General features: G+C 48.7%; 2 protein-coding genes and 1 long non-coding RNA gene across 13 annotated transcripts in view; 1 reads left to right on the forward strand and 2 right to left on the reverse strand.

Moving 5' to 3' along the window:
• The window catches only part of UNK (unk zinc finger), a 44,598-nt gene extending 32,160 nt beyond the window's left edge, over positions 1-12,438 (reverse strand). For 2 of the 9 annotated variants that reach the window (XM_055724169.1, XM_055724155.1), the window contains exon 1: positions 12,110-12,438. In XM_055724169.1, the coding sequence (XP_055580144.1) occupies positions 12,110-12,207 (98 nt within the window). In that variant the 5' untranslated portion in view covers positions 12,208-12,438. The remainder of the gene's footprint in view (positions 1-12,109) is intronic. The other 7 variants (XM_055724160.1, XM_055724152.1, XM_055724153.1 and 4 more) reach the window with 6 other exon arrangements.
• Positions 12,439-13,146: 708 nt separating this feature from the next.
• On the reverse strand, positions 13,147-15,729 carry LOC114018108 (uncharacterized). Of its 3 annotated transcripts, XR_008734668.1 has the most exons (3): positions 14,561-15,729; positions 14,355-14,419; positions 13,147-14,053 (listed from the first exon to the last, which is right to left on the reverse strand). It is a non-coding gene; the product is annotated as an uncharacterized LOC114018108 (long non-coding RNA). The 3 variants fall into 3 exon arrangements; XR_008734673.1 differs by lacking the exon at positions 14,355-14,419; XR_003563543.2 differs by having other exon boundaries at positions 14,355-15,729.
• A 107-nt stretch (positions 15,730-15,836) lies between these two features.
• Positions 15,837-17,733, forward strand: LOC102049795 (histone H3.3A). Its single transcript, XM_055724214.1, has 4 exons — positions 15,837-16,101; positions 16,572-16,713; positions 16,785-16,938; positions 17,034-17,733. The coding sequence occupies exons 2-4, from the start codon at positions 16,586-16,588 to the stop codon at positions 17,160-17,162; spliced, it is 411 nt and encodes a 136-aa protein (XP_055580189.1). The 5' UTR covers positions 15,837-16,101; positions 16,572-16,585; the 3' UTR covers positions 17,163-17,733.
• Positions 17,734-18,092: the final 359 nt, after the last annotated feature.

Below are 18,092 nucleotides of genomic sequence, written 5' to 3' on the forward strand. Positions count from 1 at the left end.
CAGGAGTTTTTGCTCTTAGGGCAAAGAAGATATTCCAGAATAAGAGGGGGAAAAAAACAAACCCCAAAAAACCAGGGATTTAAAGAACAGTGCTGTTCCAGAATAACTCTTGAGAAATGGTTTGATACCAGCATTCCCACATCATCTCATAAAATGCTGGTGTTTCAATGTAAAACAAGCTTCCTGACAGGAAACACAGACTGTGATTCTCAAGATTTCTTGTGATTTGGGAGAAGCTGGGAGAAAAAAAAAAAAAAAAAAAAAAAAAAAAAAGGTGAAAGAAACAATCTAACTTCATAGGAGTTGTAGTTCCTTGCTCCCAGGGGTGGGCACCAGGCAACCAAATCCCTCAACCACAGCTGCAGTCTACCAGCAGCCTATTTTACAGCCTGCCTAAACCTCTCTGCATAGAAATGTTTAGCATCCTTCTAATAAGAGCAGTAGTTAAGCTAAGTCTGTTTCAATAAACTATTTTTTTACTTACTGGCAGCTGTAATCTAATATTGAAACAGAGCCTTACACAAATCACTGCTGAGGAGCAAACAATAACACACACTTTTAGCAGCAATCTTTTAAGGTTTTCATCATGATTTCAAGAGAAGATCTGACCAGGTTTTACCAGTAATCTTTATCAGTTACTGCGGCTCACCTCAACTGGATATTTCCCTTTTTTTCCATATTGAATGGTATTTTCTAAATAACCTCACAGACCTGACCAAATCCTCATGCTTCACACCAAGGCTTTTGCATATGCCATGCATCACTTGACACAAAATGCAAACAGCTTTCTTTCCGTACACCTCAACAACTATCAGTCTAGCTGCCTTTCCATACCCTCAACAGCCAGGTGCAGTTTTGTAAACCTTGAAAAGATTAGAAAGCATTTAAATCTCAAAGAAAAATATATGGATCACTTTATAAAAACAAAAGGCTGACTGTGAATGTGGGGAAGGAGAAAAGGATGAGGAAAAAGTTTCAGTAAGCTCACATCTGTCAAGAAGATAGACTTCACATGCCTCAGTGTTTTCTTTATCACCTAAATAAATTGAACCATCAACTGGAAAAAGGTCACACAGCAGACAGCACTGTGTGATTTTAAAGCTGTTAGATTTCCCCTTCTCCATTAGAGCTTGACAATAATGTCAGTCTAAGGGCAAATAAAGAAAGTGAGAGTTGGAGAGACTTATTACAGATGCATGGAGTTGGGCTTGTTTGGTTGTTGAGGGTTTTTTTTGTTTTAAGAGTTCATATAACTCATTGTGTACCTTAGTGATCAAAAAGACAACTACTCACATCCATAGCCCATGGCTCCCCCTTTTTGCTACAGAAATAGGTAGGCAGCACTCACAAGTTTTCCTTTTTCTAGGCATCTGATCGATTTAGAAAGTAAAGGTGAGCTGGGTGCTTCCAAATAGATGCTAAAGGATAGCGTGTACTGCAGAAGCTAAAACATAAACTGCTGGATTACAGAAAGCTACGGATAACACACCAACAATAGTCATATTCAACAGTAACACGATCACTGCTGTAACTCTATTTCTGGATTTCAAAGGAGATCATGGGGTAGACAATAAAGCAACTGATTCAATTCAGCCACAAGGAAAGACCTATATACTACCAATACTTTAAAGATAAGAACTTTAACTGACCACAAAAGTTCATGCTAAAAATAACATGTGTTGGCAACTATCAGAAACAATCGGGACATTCTTCAATTAAAAGAAAAACTCCAGAGACAAACAGTTGTGTCTTGTCTACACTGACAAACTAAGGAAACACAAACAGACACACTACAGCATGGTGCCTGCCCATCATGGGAAACTTGTTTCCACAGTTATAGCAAAAATGGCTTTGTTTTGAGAGAAATACCACGTTGTAGCACAGTAGCTCACCAATGCTCTGTCTTGATAAGGAAGGAAAAATCAAGGCTTTCACCTCGGAGTTAACTCAATAAAATGCACATTTATCACATTTGTGAACAGCCAAGCCACAAGCTCCACTGACTCACAGTTGTGTTACAGGCAGTGGGTGCCAGGGAAAAGAGGTGCTTGCTCAGACTTCCCTCGAGCTGCGCAACCCTTAGGCTTGGCATGCATCGAGTGGTGTCATTCAAACCCAACAAATAAAACAATTTGAGTAATTTTTTTGGCGGTGCGTGCTTCTCTCTTTAAAAAGCATAAACTTGATGCATCAGCGGCAGGAAATGTATATGACCAAGCCATAGCAATAAAATCCATTTTAAACACAAGTGTTTGTTTACACAGAGCTTTCACCTTTTTAATTAAAACAATCCAAGCATGGGCGTATGCAAACATTTAACTACACTACGTGTTTCCTTAAAAGCCATTCAGCAAGATCCAGAACTCTGCATAAAGCCTTGAGTTTACATTTCCATTTCCTTGAGTTCGATCTTTTTTTTTTTCCCCAAAATTAGCTGTCCATGAATATGTATTACTTGACATGACCTCAAAATTAACTAAGCATTTAGATGGCTTTTTTTTTTAAAACACATAGCCAATTCTTTCCAAGTTTAAATAACTATTTTCAATTTGACACTGCTAGTTTATGTAAACAACACAGCTGTGCCTAAAGTACACCTTGTTTTCAAACAGGGATCGCCCCCAATCGAGACAACCCTCATCACTCTGTGGGCTGGTTTCTGCTCTACAAACTACTCAGCTGCCACTAATCCTTCCCTACAGCACCTGTGTAAGTGCTGAGTCTATGAAAACAGGATCATACTGAAGTAATTATTTTTCAATAACATGTGGGTTGAGCCTAACTGTTTCAGTGAAAATACTGGAGCCTACTGCATCCAGACAGCTGCACACTGTTGAAGGTTTATACCTGGTTTAATTGTCAGCACAATACAGGAACATGTGCTTAAATATGAGCAGTTAAATATTTTACTAGTAATTACTTTGCAAAAACCTTCATCCACAGACCTGTCCGTTATGGCCATTTATACAGCTTCTATCCAGATAAATTTTCTATTTTATATTAACTGGATCAGTTAGATGATGCTTCTTTATCCTGGCATTAGTGTTTGTAGCCTCAGACACATGGAGAACGCCCGCAAAAAGGCAGAGTTCAAACGGAGTTAAGAGGCATCAGGTTTGCCGCACTAGGCTACAATGAATTAAGGTCTGAATAATACACTGATGTCCTGCGCCGTAAAAATTAAAGTTCCAGCTTCCCGTAATGTTTTCCACACTACTCCTCTCACCATCAATGCAACCACTAACAAAGCCTACCCAGGGCTAGCAACTACAGAAACACTTAGTGAAGGCTGGGAACAGGGCTGGGCTGTTCTAAAACTTGCGTTACTCACTCTGCTAGTTCCCCAAAACAAAACATCCCACATGCAAGAATTCGTAAAGGCTAATTCAGAAAAATATTACTTCCATACAAGCCATTACATAGCTCAGGGTTTCAGTTACAGATTTTTATGAGCATTTTTAAGCGGCTAACCTCCAACAGCTTGTCTCACGTGGTACTTCAGAAACACAGCACAGTAGCCTTCCTTCTCCTGACCATTCCCAAGAACCCTCATGATTTAACAGTCAGCTCGTAGATCAACCACAGCCCCGTACAACAGTTATAAGACAGCACACGAACTGTTTGAAGGCCTATGCTTATACTGGACCAAAAATAGAAACCCAAAACTCCTCAAGAAACAACAGATCTATAAAGCCCTCATCCAGACCAATCTACATTTGAAAATGAAACAGCATCTGCTTCTTCTCAGGTTAAATGCCAACCAGATTTGCAGCAGCCTCTTTGGAAAGGCTCACATTTGTGAACAGCCATTTTGTTGCGAGTTTGAAACAAAACACGGTGATTATCTAACAAGCATGAACCTGCATCCCATAACACGTATGCCAGCACAAAGATAAAAGCCAGCCCTTACTGGCTGATTTTGAAGAATCAATGTTAGCCATTCAATCAATTTTCTTTTCCGTCCAGCACTCAAATCAGACTTCATCAGTGTCTGCTACAGCCCAGCGGACTCTTTTGACGCTCCGTAAGGCAATGCACACCTCAGAATAAACATCCTGCACACACAGATGGACTGGTCCAAAGAAGCACCATTATACAACCCCCCACCAGACTGCACTTCAAATAGGTATGCTGGCATCAAGACATAGTATACCAGCTCTCCACCAAGGGGAAAGTAATCAAATCCCAGGCTACATCACAGCTTCTCATCTTCCATTCCAACTGATCAATATATGAATAAATCTGGTGGCACTCTCGAAATGTTTTCAACATGCAAACAATTTTGTTGTTGTTGTTGCTGTAAAGCTGCACAGTTGTCCTGAGGCATCTGCTGGTTTTATTTCTGCTACGATGGTAATATTCAAGTGCTATTAATGAAAGTTCACAGTCTATTGAAAATTAGAGAAGAAAAACCACCTCTGAGCATATTGGGTATGGACCGACAGTTTCTTTTTGAACTATGGTGACATGCTGAAGATGAAGGCCAACAATTAGAACAATAGGGAAGCTTCTATTAAATTCAGATTTTTGCAGATATTCATCACATATAGTTTCAAGAAACTATTTCCCTTGCCATATGAGCATGAGTGTTTATTAATCTAAAGAAATTATAGGCATACAATGATAGAAAGCAACCCAACCTTAATTTCTTAACTGTAATTAACTGCGTTATCATTCCTAATAAGCCAGTATGCTCTACTGAAATTTATTTGCAGTGTCTGACCAGCAGAGAGCTGGGGATTGGCCTAGGATTTTTCTTGTCTGAAAACAAACTTGGTATAGGTTTCTCTTCTGCCAGTGTTCTGATAACTACATTCAATTAAACGGCTCTGACTCTTATTAAGAGATATCAGGCCAGTATCAAGCATTTCAGTGAGCTAGCACCTTTATTGCCATCATTGCACTTTAGCACTTAAAATTGAAATATTTCCTTCAAGGAAAACCTAGAACTTTTCTTGTTGTGACAATAACCTTCTAAACCTGAATGAACACTGTACGGCAGGGTGAGGGTATATGAATCAGAAGACAGCCTGCAACAAAGGTAAAAAGAGAAGAAATTGTTGGTATTCATTTTAAGGGCACGTTCATTACAACCAGTATTTCAGATGATCAAAATACACAAGACAGAGATTGCTGAGAAAATTATCACAAGCATCTAAATTGGCTGTCATTACTAGGTGGAGTTTGAGAAAGGACAAGCCTTTAACATCTCCCTATGTACCCTTCTAGTGAGGCTTTGTATTTTTGATTGCCCTGATACAAAAGACAAACTATCTCTCAATAAAGTGGAGAAAAAAGGTCGCTAAGAAATTGCACTTGCTCTACAGCCTGTCAGCACGTGACCTTCCATTAATTTAGGACACCAGGGGAATTGCTGGCCAGCTCTGTGCACGCACAGGGCATAGCTTTCAGTAACAACTTCAATTTGCAAATGTTGTGCTGAATGTTACAAAAAGTTTAGACACTCTATAAAGTCTTTGTAAGATCAAAACCTCTGTGATTGTCTCCCTCTTGTAGTCCACAGTTTCACCAAAATCTAGTTTATGGTGTTTTTCAGGAGGAAACTAACACAATATTAAAAAAGCAACAACAACTCAACCAAAAAATTCTTAGAAAAGGTTTAGATGTAGGTGATTCCATTAGGCAAAGCGACGGACCAGGTGACTTCTCATCACCTCTTTCAGCCCCGTCTCCTGTGCTTTCAAAAAGATCTATGACGTTTTTAACAGGCAAAGAAAAAGTTAAGAGAACGAACAAAACACTATCTTGGCATCCTCTGAAAAGGAACATAGCTCTTCGGGTCCTGACAAGGAGGTTCTCATGAGCCTCAACACAGCAGTTTAAGATGTTACTGCTCCAGCTCTTTATTTTGCTCCTCTCTCAGAAATTACAGCTCCTTATAACAGGGTTAACAGAAGGGAACGCGTGCCTGCTCTCCAGCTGCCCCAGTTCACAGCCTGGTATATTAATACAGTCTACCAGTGACAGTTAGCTCATGCTAATATGCTACACAATAAGCGTGATTAACTGATGTACTGACACATTCCCTCCTGCCACGCTGTTACAGGGGCAGCAACATCCAGCAAACAGCCAGGCAGATACGCTGTAATGCACTGCAGGGAGATTTTCCAGAGGACACTGGTCAAATCCTTTGTAACAAGAAGGCTGCACATTTCAGCTCCTCATAGGAATTAGGAAAACCTTATTCTGGTGGAAAGAATAGATCTAAAGAAAATAAAATACTGAATTCCAACAGAATTTTTCCTTAAAGCCACACAATATAAAAAAAAAAATTAGACAATATATAAACCTACAAAATGAGAAGAAGTGATATAATAGGAAGCTCTAAACTCTGAGGTTCTCTAAAAGAATTATTAATTTTAATATTGTCTCCCATGCCAGAAAAAAATTATCCTACATGCTAACATAAGGAGCGTATAAGCATTAACATAATACTTTTTTTAATTAAAAAAATTGAAAGAACCATTTTCCAAGTTGGAACAATTCTGCATGACTGAATCCCTCTCCTCTTTCACAGAGTTTCGGATTTTTGACATACCAAGCCTTGCCAGACCAAAACTAATTCTGAAAATGTCAAAGCAGTACATTAAGCTTTTCACTCTACAAAACATTTATATGCCACCTATAAAGCAGTTATCTCTGTGAATTCCCTGATATCCCAAGGTACTCACTCATTTAGTGTGAACGTAGCAAGGAAACCACAGCTCCAGTCCCACTTCAACGCAAGGGAGAAATCCCTTATTGCCTCAACACGTGCATCAACCAGGACAGCACAGTCCTGCACAGCACCTGCACCGATGGGGCCCGAACGGCCCATGCCACCCACCAGTCCATCTCTCGAGCTGCAGGCTTTCAACACTCATCCTCCGAGGAACCATAAAATCCAGAGCGTTATTTTTCAGGGTATGTATCTGGTGGTAAGCATATACTGCAAAGGCAGCCCTTCCTGTTCACACTCCAGTACTTTGTATTTCCAACTTCCTCTAACTATTCACGCTTCCTAATAACAGTTTGCGGTAGAGTTGTATTCAGTAAAGTTCACACAGACTTACAAAACAGCAATAATAACCAGCTTATACTTCCTTGATAAGCCGACATTTACAGGTAATGAAGTAGTGGACCGCTGCTAAGTCCCTGGTTTAGAAGTATTGACTCATTCTGTGCTTTCCTAATTACCTCCATGGGCATTACCAAATCTGAAACGTAAAAACGCACGAGGTTTACTTGTTGGTGGGGGTTTTGTGGGGGTTTTTGTTTGTTTGGGTTTTTTGTTTAAATAACAGGCCCGCTTTCTATTTTTGTCTAAGTCCATACCAGCTTATTGATCTAAGGGTTGTCACCAGTAAAACCAAAGCAGAATTAGGGCAACAAGTTTGTTATTTTAAGAGTTCTGATGGTTTAAAAAGGACACAAAGGGTTTCTAAAAACAATTCAAAAGCCTAAAGGGTATTTGCTAGATTGTGAAGACCACCCAAGTCAAGCACATCAAAAGCAGTCTAACAGTCTACGCAGACAAATGCTAAGGGTCCTAGAAGAGCAAGCCACCTACAAAAAAAGCAACAATTCTGAAAATGTGTTAGCTACACATCTGGTTTTTAGTTTTCTTTCCACAGACAGTCAGTCGGCACATTTGAGATCAGTCATGCTGCGTTCACCCTGCCAGTGATAAGACACTGTCCACTGATAAGAAGGATTACGCTCTGCTACTACAAATACTTCGAGGTGCGTTTTTGTGTGCCATTAGTTTTGAGTACGAATGTAAATGTAAGATTTTGAGATAAATAAGACCGTGCGTGCAAGCTCACCATTGAAATCCGAGTCCACCTATGATCTTGTTCTTATTTCTTCTTCACCCCTTATTTTCATCGCTGTCCTAATCAGAGTTCCTAGTTAAGGCTGAGAAACCACCAGACAAGGCACTGCTCAAAGCCATGCAGCTACAAAAACATCTTTGATTTGAGCTATAACTAAAGCATTGCACCAACCTGATTTTCAACCCCACTTAAAATGTCCTTCACTCAAGTGCACTAGTCCTTCTACCTCTGAATCGGCTGGCATGGAAATGGTTGCGAGATAAAGCCTGGGTAAGTGCAAGCCTGTGGTCGCTAACATGACAGCACAACCAACCGTGTGGATGCAGTTCCAGTGCTACTTACAGGGTACTAATCCTTCAGGAATTTCCCACAATTCCTCCCCTCGTGCAAAAGGAAAGACAAGTTTTTTTGTCTTTTATGCTGCAACGGCATAATCACAAAGCTTATCTTGCCGTAGTACAAAGGAAGACAGGATGCGCTCCCAGGCATCTTGGTCCAGAACTCAAGCGAGGGAGGGTACAGCCTGTGGGGACACGGAAACCTGAAGTTTATGTACAGGATGGCTGCTCATACTTAAGACCAGCACGCTCAAGAGAATTATCTTAAGTAGTGATGATCTGGGTTATGCCCAACAAATCTGTGTCCCAAAGAGTTTATCACCTAAATCAGAATATTTTCAACACTGCTTTTGAGCGTGTGTGTTTTGAATAGCTAGAACGCAGGCACTCTTTGGTTTTTTAATTAAATGGGTTAATTTATCTTCACCCAAATGTTTGCTTCCCTGCAGAGTTATTAAACTGTCTGACTTCCAGGTGAATGCACAGTGAACAAAGGACCGCTCCACTTTCACTTATCTAAATTCTGCCAGATCAATAAACACCCAAGCAGTGGATACAATCTTTACAATTCACAATTAAAGAGTCCAGTCTGACTGAAAACACGGGAAGATGGCAACGGCCAAATGGATAGCCTGTACCAGAACAAAACTACACCACAGTACCCGGTATCTACAACTCCAAGTGACTGATCTCTTGCTTTCAGTTTCTTTGAACTTGGCCTCTATCCACATTTGTAGATAATACATTAAAGACAGAGATAAACGCATACAGAAATAACCATGCCAGCTAGAGCTAAGACACAGTGCAAAGTCAATACTTGGTTGAGGTTTGACAGCGCATACCCAAACCAAATCCACTTCCCACTACAAGCGATCAACTAACCCCAGCACAGCACATCGCCCAAAGCAGATCAAAGCCACGCCAGCCCGCCGGTACCCCACAAACCAGCCCATCTCACCCCTTTGTTCTGAGGAATACACTGACCTCACCCTGCTACGGGAGCTGCGGGATTGCAAGAGCCAGCCACGCGCAGCAACGTCTAACCCAGCAACCCAGAGAGAACACAACAGCAGTTGTTGAGTATTTCATTACTCACTTGAATTCTACAAACGGAATACCAGATCCCCAGATGAAAAAAACAACATTCATAATTAAATAGCAAAGTTTGGCATATACCAAAATGACTTGGTCTCCAGGAGCATCCAACTGCACGCTAACAACTGCTACCAAGGACGCAATCAAAGGGGGTTTTTTAGGTTCTTCTTCCACTAGCAAACAGTACCAAAGGTATGAGATAATAGAATTAGTGATTTTTTTTTTCCCCCACCAGATTTTCTTTTGCTGTACATCTAGAACAAATAGAAAGGCTTCCTGACGGGATCTACAACTGCAGTTCAAAGTACCAAAAAATCTCAGGCAAATAATACCAAGAGTTTAGAGATTGACACTAGTATGGAAATCGAGACATCTCCTGACAAACACAACCAAAACTTTCCAAGACAAGAGATTCCCCAGCACCAGATTGCCTGTCCCCAGGGAACAGAAAAGTATGCAGATAATTAAGCTCACTTCAGCTTACAATTTGTAACCTTCATGTCATTTTATGGAAACAAACTGTATTTAAGGGAAAAAAAAGGAAGAAAATATTTACATTTTGACAACATACAACTTGCTTACATGAGCAACCCCCAGATAAGTTCCCATATGTTATTGGAAGGAGGTTTACAGTATGATGTGACCTAGCGTACAAATCCAAGACTTTCAAAGTATGGCTTGCATCCTGCTGTCAGCACTGTGCAGCCCCCAAACCCATCCTTCGCTTATCGTTATTCAGCTTCTCTGCACCTGTTTTCACTGAAGTATTTTTAGCATCCATCTGAAAATACATGTTTTACCCTCTGGAAAGAAGCTAATTGCACCACCACCTTTGCTCCTCACTGTCCCATTTTTCCTCCTCTGTCCTTTTCAGCTACCAGGTCTCGATCTTCCTTCTCCCCCTCCCATTTCTTGAACTTTTTCTTCCACATTTTCTTTCCTAGTCTTTAACATCCTTGGTTCTGTGGCCATGCTTAGCCAGGTTATCAGCTTTGTCTTCCTCTACCTAATGCACTTAACCTCTCTACCTCACCTACTTGCCACCCGGGCTTTTCCTTCTCTTGTTTTTGACCAACTGCTGCTCTGTCGTTGGTGCCACTCCACCTCTAAGGGCAGGTCCTGTACCTTCTTTTACCACTACAACAACAGTCCTAGCAGACTCCTTCATGCCAGTTTGTCGGATAAAGCTGTCAAACTTTAAGTGCAGACACTAGAAGTAAAGCAACTTACGAGGCTGTGTTTTGCCAGCTTCCTGAAGATCACAACAGGATCTTCAAAAAGCCAAAAGCCCTCAGCCATAGACTCGGTATTCCAAACAGATCGAAGGAAGGGGATGTCAAGTGGCCTGTGATCCCTGCAGCAGGCATACAGGTCGTACAGATCCGTGCCTCTGCATTTCTTGCAGCTCTTGTTATTCCACGTATCACAGTGTGAACACAGGGAAGACGTCCATCACCAACGTTATGAAAACACAAACTAAAGGAATACAGACCACACTATGAACCTGCCCTTCTCATTTTGGGTGGGGGCATCAACACAAGTGAGAGATATGGGTAATTCGTACAACATTTTTTTCTGTATGCAGACAACACCCTAAAGTGATAAGGGTAGACAGTTCAGCACACATATTTTGTTCACCAGGATCAGTCCCAAACTTTTTTCTTTTAAGGAGGACAGGGAACGCCTGATATTTTTATCCATTACATCTTCACCGCTAGCCCATCCTCACGAAGACAACGCTCACTCTTAAACCACCCCATTATCTCTACCGCAAATGGGGACCTGAATGCCATTGCCACAATTCCCAACCCAGAAACCTCATCACAGGCCAAGTTCACGCAGCTCCAGGGGGTCCTACATCCTCGGAACAATGCAGCAAAACGGTGGGTTTTTTGCTTAGGGAAGGCATATTCCAGCAACAAGACTTCACTGAGGTGCTGTCTCCAATGACGGAGGCAACACGCACCATGAGGTGACACGCACGACTGTTCCTCCTTCATGGAGGAATCGCACCCCAGCGGCGTGAGGGAAGGTGGGCACAGGACAAGCACTTCTTGTGGTTTTTGTGTAACATTTCCTATGGGGGGCATTTCTCACACACACGTGTAAGACACTCCCATTGCTCGCCTGTGGGCAACTTTGCAGAGTTGCCCACCCCGGCGAGGGACACCCACCCCGGCGAGAGACCCCTCACAGGCAGCAGCGAGGTGCCCACCAGCAGGGCTTTGGTCCTCTGGGATGGCCACTCAGCACGGCACCCGCCTCCGCACGCCACCTCCCGCCCGAGGAGCCCCCAGGCCCCCTCAGGGGGCGCAGGCCGGGGGTGACAGGCCACAAGGGGCCCAACGCCCCGAAGTGCCACCACCGTCTGAGGTGACAAAACGCGGGCACGGGGGCCGGGCCCCCACCACGGGCCGCCCGCCCAGGGGCCGGGGCGCAGCGCTGACAGCGGCCCCGCCGCCCCCGCCAAGGGGGCCGGAGCTGCGATGGCGGCCAACCCGCCGCAGGGGCCGGGCCCGCCGGTGGAGGCCGCGGCCACCGGTGCCCCGCCGCCTCGGTGCATCACGGTCGCCTCGACCCGCGGCGGGGGAGGGGGGGGAAGGGAGGGGGGGGGGGGGAAGGGGGAGAATGGGGGAGGGGAGCCGCTCATCCCCCGCCCCCCCCCCGCTCCCTCCCCCGCAGGCGGGACCCGCCGGCCCGCGCCGGTTGGGGCCGGTTCCAGCCGGTGCGGCGCGGGCGGGCGGCGGGTCTCCGTGCGCGCGTGCCGCACGCTGCCCGCTGACGTCAGGCGCGTGTTGGCGCGCGGGCGGCGGCGGCGGCGGGGAGCTGCTCGCTACGTACGTGTAGTGCTGCGGCTTCTCGGGCTGCGCCTGCAGCGCGCTGGCGGCGCTCGCCGGCCCGGCCGCGGCGGGGCCGCTCGCCACCGGGCCCTTGGACATGCCTCCTGCCTTCCGCTCCCGCCGCCGCCGCTACCGCCGAGGAGACCTTTATTATTCACTCTGCGCGGTCCGCACGGAGGGCGCCGCGCGCAGGCGCCGCCGCCGCCATTGCCGCCCCGGTGCGCGGGGCGGGCCGGGACTTGTAGTCCCGCCGCTGGCGCACGCTCCGCCAACCCGGGACGCGGCGGGCGGCGGCTTCCGGGCGGCGGGACCACAGCTCCCAGGGGCGCCCCGCGGCCGCGCGGCCCGCGCTTCCGGCCACGCGGGGGGCGGCGGGGCTTGTAGTCCGAGGGGAGGGGCTGCGCGCCGGGGCGCCCCCCGGCGGCGGGGCGGGATCCCACCCGCTGCCAGGCCCGGCCCTCCGCGGGCCGGCCCCCAGGCCGGGCACCGAGCCCCCGCCGCGGGCGGGGAACCGGGCGGCACCGAGCCCCGGCGGGCTGCACGCTGGGCCCAGCCCCCGCAGGCCGGGCAGGGTGCGGGGGGAGGCCGGGGAGGGGATGGGGAGCTATTTGTGGCAGGCGGCCTCGCTTCCTTCCTCCCCCCCCTCCCTCCGCCCCAGGGACCGAACGTGGACGCGGGAGCGCGGTGTCCTGGCCAAAGGGTTATTTTAGTGTTGGCATCTCTCATTGCTCCGCAGCCTTCCCCACCCACGGGACAACGTCGTCCAGGAAGTGCCCGGGAATAGCACTGCAGTCCCGAGGAGAAGGACGAGGAGGAGGAGGAAGGCCCAGCGAGCCGAGTGGAGAACTTACCTCCCAGTAGGCGTTACACCAAAGGCCCCCGGATGCTGGGTCACCAGGAGATGCCATGGGCTCCCTGTCCTCCCCCAGGAGAACCCCAAAACCCCCACCTCCCCCCCCCAAAAAAGAGCCGTGTCCAAGGAAACGGCTGAATTCCCATGGGAAGAGTTTCCTCCGTAAATTAACTTCTCTCCTGGGGGAGGAAATGATACGAGTTTCTTTTAATAGGACTTTGATCCCTTGGGCTCCACACAGAACCGCTGGCCTGGCTGGGATCTTCCAGCTGTGTGGCAAAGGGCAGCCAGGGTTTAGAAGGCAAACACCTTTCCCCAACGCTGCCAGTGCACGCGGGGTGAAAGATGTTCATAATAAACTCTCGGGCCTGGCCTGCGTGCAGCCCGTGCTGCCGCTGTTTCGGGGAGGGAAACAACTTTTAAAATTTTTATTTATACCGATTCAGCGTCTACTGTGGGCAGGCTTTTACCAGGGTAATTTAATAGCTTATTGCCCTGCATTTGCAGGAATAAGTCATAGGATATCAATACCTTCTTATTCCTCTCACAACCCTCCACGGGAGGCTGGAGTACTGTAATTATACAGCTCTTGGTCAAGCAGGACGGCTTTTCCTACGTCAATACGTGTGGAGGGATTTCAGTTAATATTTACACATACACGCCTATATGCCCAACACAAAATCACTGTCAGCAATGAACCTGTGGAAAAAAACCCCCACCCTTAAATTATCAACACAGCACACTGAGAAAGGAACCGTCAACGTGCACTTTGTACACAGGGGTTTGGAAACCGCGGGCTCAAGTCCTTCTACGCTGATGTTTGCTCTCTGGTCTGGTACTGACACCGTTTCCTCTTCCAGTTCACTTTTGTTTCACAGTCAGGACAACTCGATGCACGCTCTGCCAAGGAACAGCACGATTTAGGAACAAACACAGGTTTAAGACCTGCCAGGTACGTGCACCCAGGGTGTGTTTACTTCCATCTCCACACAGGTCCTTGTTAACGTGTGCTCCTTCGCTCTCTCCACCTTTGGTGTGTATGCCTTTCCCTCAGCCTCTTTCATCCAAGGGGATGCACGACTTTTCTCCAGTCTCAAAGAGAACAAAAAATCAAAAGTGTCTCCAAAAGTAGAAGCGTAAGCAGCCATTGCTATGAAAACACGGGATAAAGGAAATATCTAAGGAGCATCTCAACTGCTAGTGAGAAACATTACACACTCATGGCACTGGTGACGGTGGACTAGGCTCCTAAAAGTAACAAATTTTAAGTAGCCATTTTTATCACCAGAACAGGATTCTACATTTCTTTTTCCTAAGCAAGAACGACTGGGATGAAAGGGGAATTCTTCACTTCTGATTTTCCAAAACAGATAGAATGCAAACAATTGTTTACCTACTCACACCTCCCAAGTCATTCCGTTGATATGCAGCTTTCTGGCTCTGGCAATTAACGTTTTCCTTTACAAGAGAGAAAATTACCCTGAAAATGAGGCCCAGAGGCCGGGGAGACATGCAGGAGATCCGGTCCCCAGGCAGCCCTGGCCCAGGCACATGTGACAATCCTGTCACACCATATTGGCACCCATTTGCTTGACTTACCCAAGCAGGCGGAGAAGCGGGAGAGACGCTCCCTACGTGCCGAGCTCCGGTGCCACGGCAATCCTCGCTCTGCCTGTCGTGCCGGGTGTTGGCCCGAGAGACTCAGGTGCTCAGGGAGGATGCAAAACCTCATGCCAAGCCTGCACGATGACAGCCATGCGGAGGTTTGTGGAGCTCACTGACACCTTTAGGAGCAGCAGTTGGGCCGTTTGTGCTCGCCATACGTTCTGCGCGGCACAACCGTGGGGCATTCAGGACCTGTTCTTCCTGATCGCGGTTCCCTTCCCATGGGGACAGGGACCTGCCTCTGCAGTTGCTACTAATACAATTTAATAGTAATATATAGCGAGGTATAACTTAAAGCAGCAACTTCCCGCCAAAGTCAGGCTTTTTATTTAATTGTTGTTTATCTTGCTAGATGTTACTGACAGGGAACATAAATTCTGGCTTTCTACTTGCAATGAAACTTTGCAATGGCCTTCGGCGCTGAGGGTGACCCACAGAGTCGGTGGGCTTTGGGGAATGGAGGCACCCGGGGGGACACAGCCCCAGCCCCTGCGTGTTGCGGGTCCCTCCCTGGGGCCGGCTTCCCCATACTTTTTTTTTGGGTGGGGGGGTCACAGAGCAACAGTGCTGCCCGGTGCGACCCCCAGCCCATGCGGAGTGCTGCCGGGCTCCTGCAGGGACAGAACCGGGCACGCAATGCCGGAGGCGCGGACCCTGCCCCCCCCGGGGGGCTCCGCTCGGCCCCCCCGACACTTGCGAGCGCCCGGGTAGGGGACGCGGACCCCCAGCGAACCGCCGCGCACCGGAGGCTCCCGCGCCTTGTCCGCCGCTCCCCGCCGCCTGCGCGCTGCGGCTCCGGGGGAGGCGAGGGCGAGGGGGACGGACAGACGGCCGAGGGGACCCGCCGTCCCCCCCGGACGGCCCCGCGGCCTGGCCCGGCCCTCGCGGCTCGCAGACCCCCCGCCGGGCGCCTCCGCACCACACGGCGGGGAAGGCGCTCTGGGGCGGGCCGCGACGCGGCGGCGGCCGCCGGGGCCGGCCGGGGGGTGCCCGGGGGAGCCCACCGCCCCGCCGCGCCCCGCCGCCGCTCGCCCCGCTCCTATTGACTTCCCATTGTGGAGCTTTGCAACAAAGGGTAGGATCCAAACCGTGCCCCATTTCGTCCAATCAGCGCGCAGAGCACCCGCCCGCCGTCGATTGGCCCCTTCTCGCCCCACAATACCCAATCGGACGCCTACTTTAACAACCAATCAGCGGCCGGGTACGCGTCCAATCAGCGCCGAGGAACCGGAGCACGGCCTTTGTGTGTTGTGACGCCACGGCGCCGGCGGAGGTCCCGGCCAATGGTGCGGCGCGCTGCTTCCAGGCATTGTGAGGTCACCGCGCCGTGTGCCGCCCCCGCTATAAAAGGCGAGTCCCGGCGGCGGGGAGGGCGCAGTGAGGGGGTGGTTGGTTGCCGAGCGGGTCGTGGCAGGAGCAGCGCAGGCTTCGGTGCGCAGCGCTACCGGCACTGGTGCTCCCTTCTTCTCCCAGCGGTAAGCGGCGGGCGGCGGGCGCGTTCTATGGCGGGAGGCGGCGCTGCGCGGCCGCTGGCGGCCTTCGTTCCTCTTCGAGCCTGGCGGGCAGGCCGGGCCTATGCCTACGTGCCCTGAGTCACGCCGGTTCCCATCCCCCCCCTTCCCCGGGGCGGCCTGGGAGGAAGAAGGAGGCGGCGTGACTCAGTCGGCTTCCCCTGAGGAGGGGAGCGGCCGGGCCACGACGCGAAGCGGGGGCGGAGGGGGAACCGTGACTCCTCCTCCCCCTCCCGGGGGAGGCCGCTGGCCGCCTGCCCGCCTCAGTGGCGGGGGAGGGGGGGCAGCTCGCCGACATCTGCCGCTTCTGGATCTTGAGGCGACTGGCTGCGGGGGGGCGAGGGGGGAAGGGGGAAGGGAGGGAGCGGGGACTCGCCGTGTGGCCGGGCGTGGGGGGTCGCTGGGCCCCGTGTCACGTGCGCCTGTCCCCGTAGGTAAGTGAGGAAAAATGGCCCGTACAAAGCAGACCGCCCGCAAGTCCACCGGGGGGAAGGCTCCGCGCAAGCAGCTGGCCACGAAGGCGGCCCGAAAAAGCGCCCCCTCTACCGGCGGCGTCAAGAAGCCTCACCGCTACAGGTAAGGCCGCCGGCACGGCCCGGCGCTGCCGCAGCCGCTGCCCCGGCTCACCCGCTCCTTCCTCCCACCAGGCCGGGCACCGTCGCCCTCCGTGAGATCCGCCGCTACCAGAAGTCGACGGAGCTGCTGATCCGCAAACTGCCCTTCCAGCGGCTGGTCAGGGAAATCGCCCAAGACTTCAAAACAGACTTGAGGTTCCAGAGTGCAGCCATCGGTGCGCTGCAGGTATTGCTATGGCCTCCTGGGCCTCGGCGCTCGCGGCGCTGAGCGTGCTTCGCTGAGGGTTTCTAACGACATTTCTTCTTCTGCTCTTGAAACAGGAGGCCAGCGAAGCATATCTGGTGGGTCTGTTTGAAGATACAAACCTGTGTGCCATCCATGCCAAGAGAGTCACCATCATGCCCAAAGATATCCAGTTGGCTCGCAGGATACGGGGGGAGAGGGCTTAAGTGAAGGCTGTTTTTATGGTGTTTTGTAGTAAATTCTGTAAAATACTTTGGTTTTAATTTGTGACTTTTTTGTAAGAAATTGTTTATAATATGTTGCATTTGTACTTAAGTCATTCCATCTTTCACTCAGGATGAATGCTAAAAGTGACTGTTCACATAAACCTCAGTGATGTGAGCCTTGTTGCTCAGGAGTGACAAGTTGCTAATATGCAGAAGGGATGGGTGATCTTTCTTGCTTCTCATGCATGTTTCTGTATGTTAATGACTTGTTGGGTAGCTAAACTTGTAAGGTACTAGAATTGATATAAATGTGTACAGGGTCCTTTTGCAATAAAACTGGTTATGACTTGATCCAAGTGTTTAACAATTGGGGCTGTTAGTCTGACCATACATCACTGTGATCAAATGTGGACTTTTTCAGAGGGTGAAACTACAAGTCTTAACCACAGTGTAACTTACAGTTTCCTAAAAACGTAAACCTGGCAGCTATAGAATACACTATGTGCATTTATAATAGCTATTTTATATATTGTAGTGTCAACATTTTTAAATTAAATGTTTTACATTCACATGTGAGGAGTCTTTGTCATTTGGTTTGTATGGGCTTGAAGAAGCTTCCTCCTCCTGGCTCCAGTAGGTGCTTGTCATCATGGACTGCTGCTGTGGCAACTTAATCTTGTCTGTCAGCAGAATGGAGAGCTTGCCCTGGCCACCCTCAGTGGTTTTTAGAGGTTTGCTGTAGCTTGAGTCATTGCTGTTGGCCTGTGAGACAGAGCCCTGCTGCTGTGGGGGGCTCTTGGCTGCTGCTTTTTTTTTTTTTTTTTAATAAAGCCTAACTGCTTGCCCCTGTCAGCTGTTCAGGCACAACTCTCAAACTAAATTGTTGAGGTGGTGTTTTTTTTTTTTCTTGCTCCTCCTTTCTGGTAGATG

This window comes from Falco cherrug, chromosome 1, assembly GCF_023634085.1.
Source record: "Falco cherrug isolate bFalChe1 chromosome 1, bFalChe1.pri, whole genome shotgun sequence".
NCBI classification, from domain to species: Eukaryota; Metazoa; Chordata; class Aves; order Falconiformes; family Falconidae; genus Falco; species Falco cherrug.

Bases quoted from the DNA above. Each gene is read 5' to 3' on its own strand.
- LOC102049795 (XM_055724214.1), top strand. From the start codon at position 16,586: ATGGCCCGTACAAAGCAGACCGCCCGCAAGTCCACCGGGGGGAAGGCT. The intron at 16,714-16,784 runs GTAAGGCCGCCG...TCCTCCCACCAG, and splicing joins AAGAAGCCTCACCGCTACAG to GCCGGGCACCGTCGCCCTCC. The intron at 16,939-17,033 runs GTATTGCTATGG...CTCTTGAAACAG, and splicing joins CAGCCATCGGTGCGCTGCAG to GAGGCCAGCGAAGCATATCT.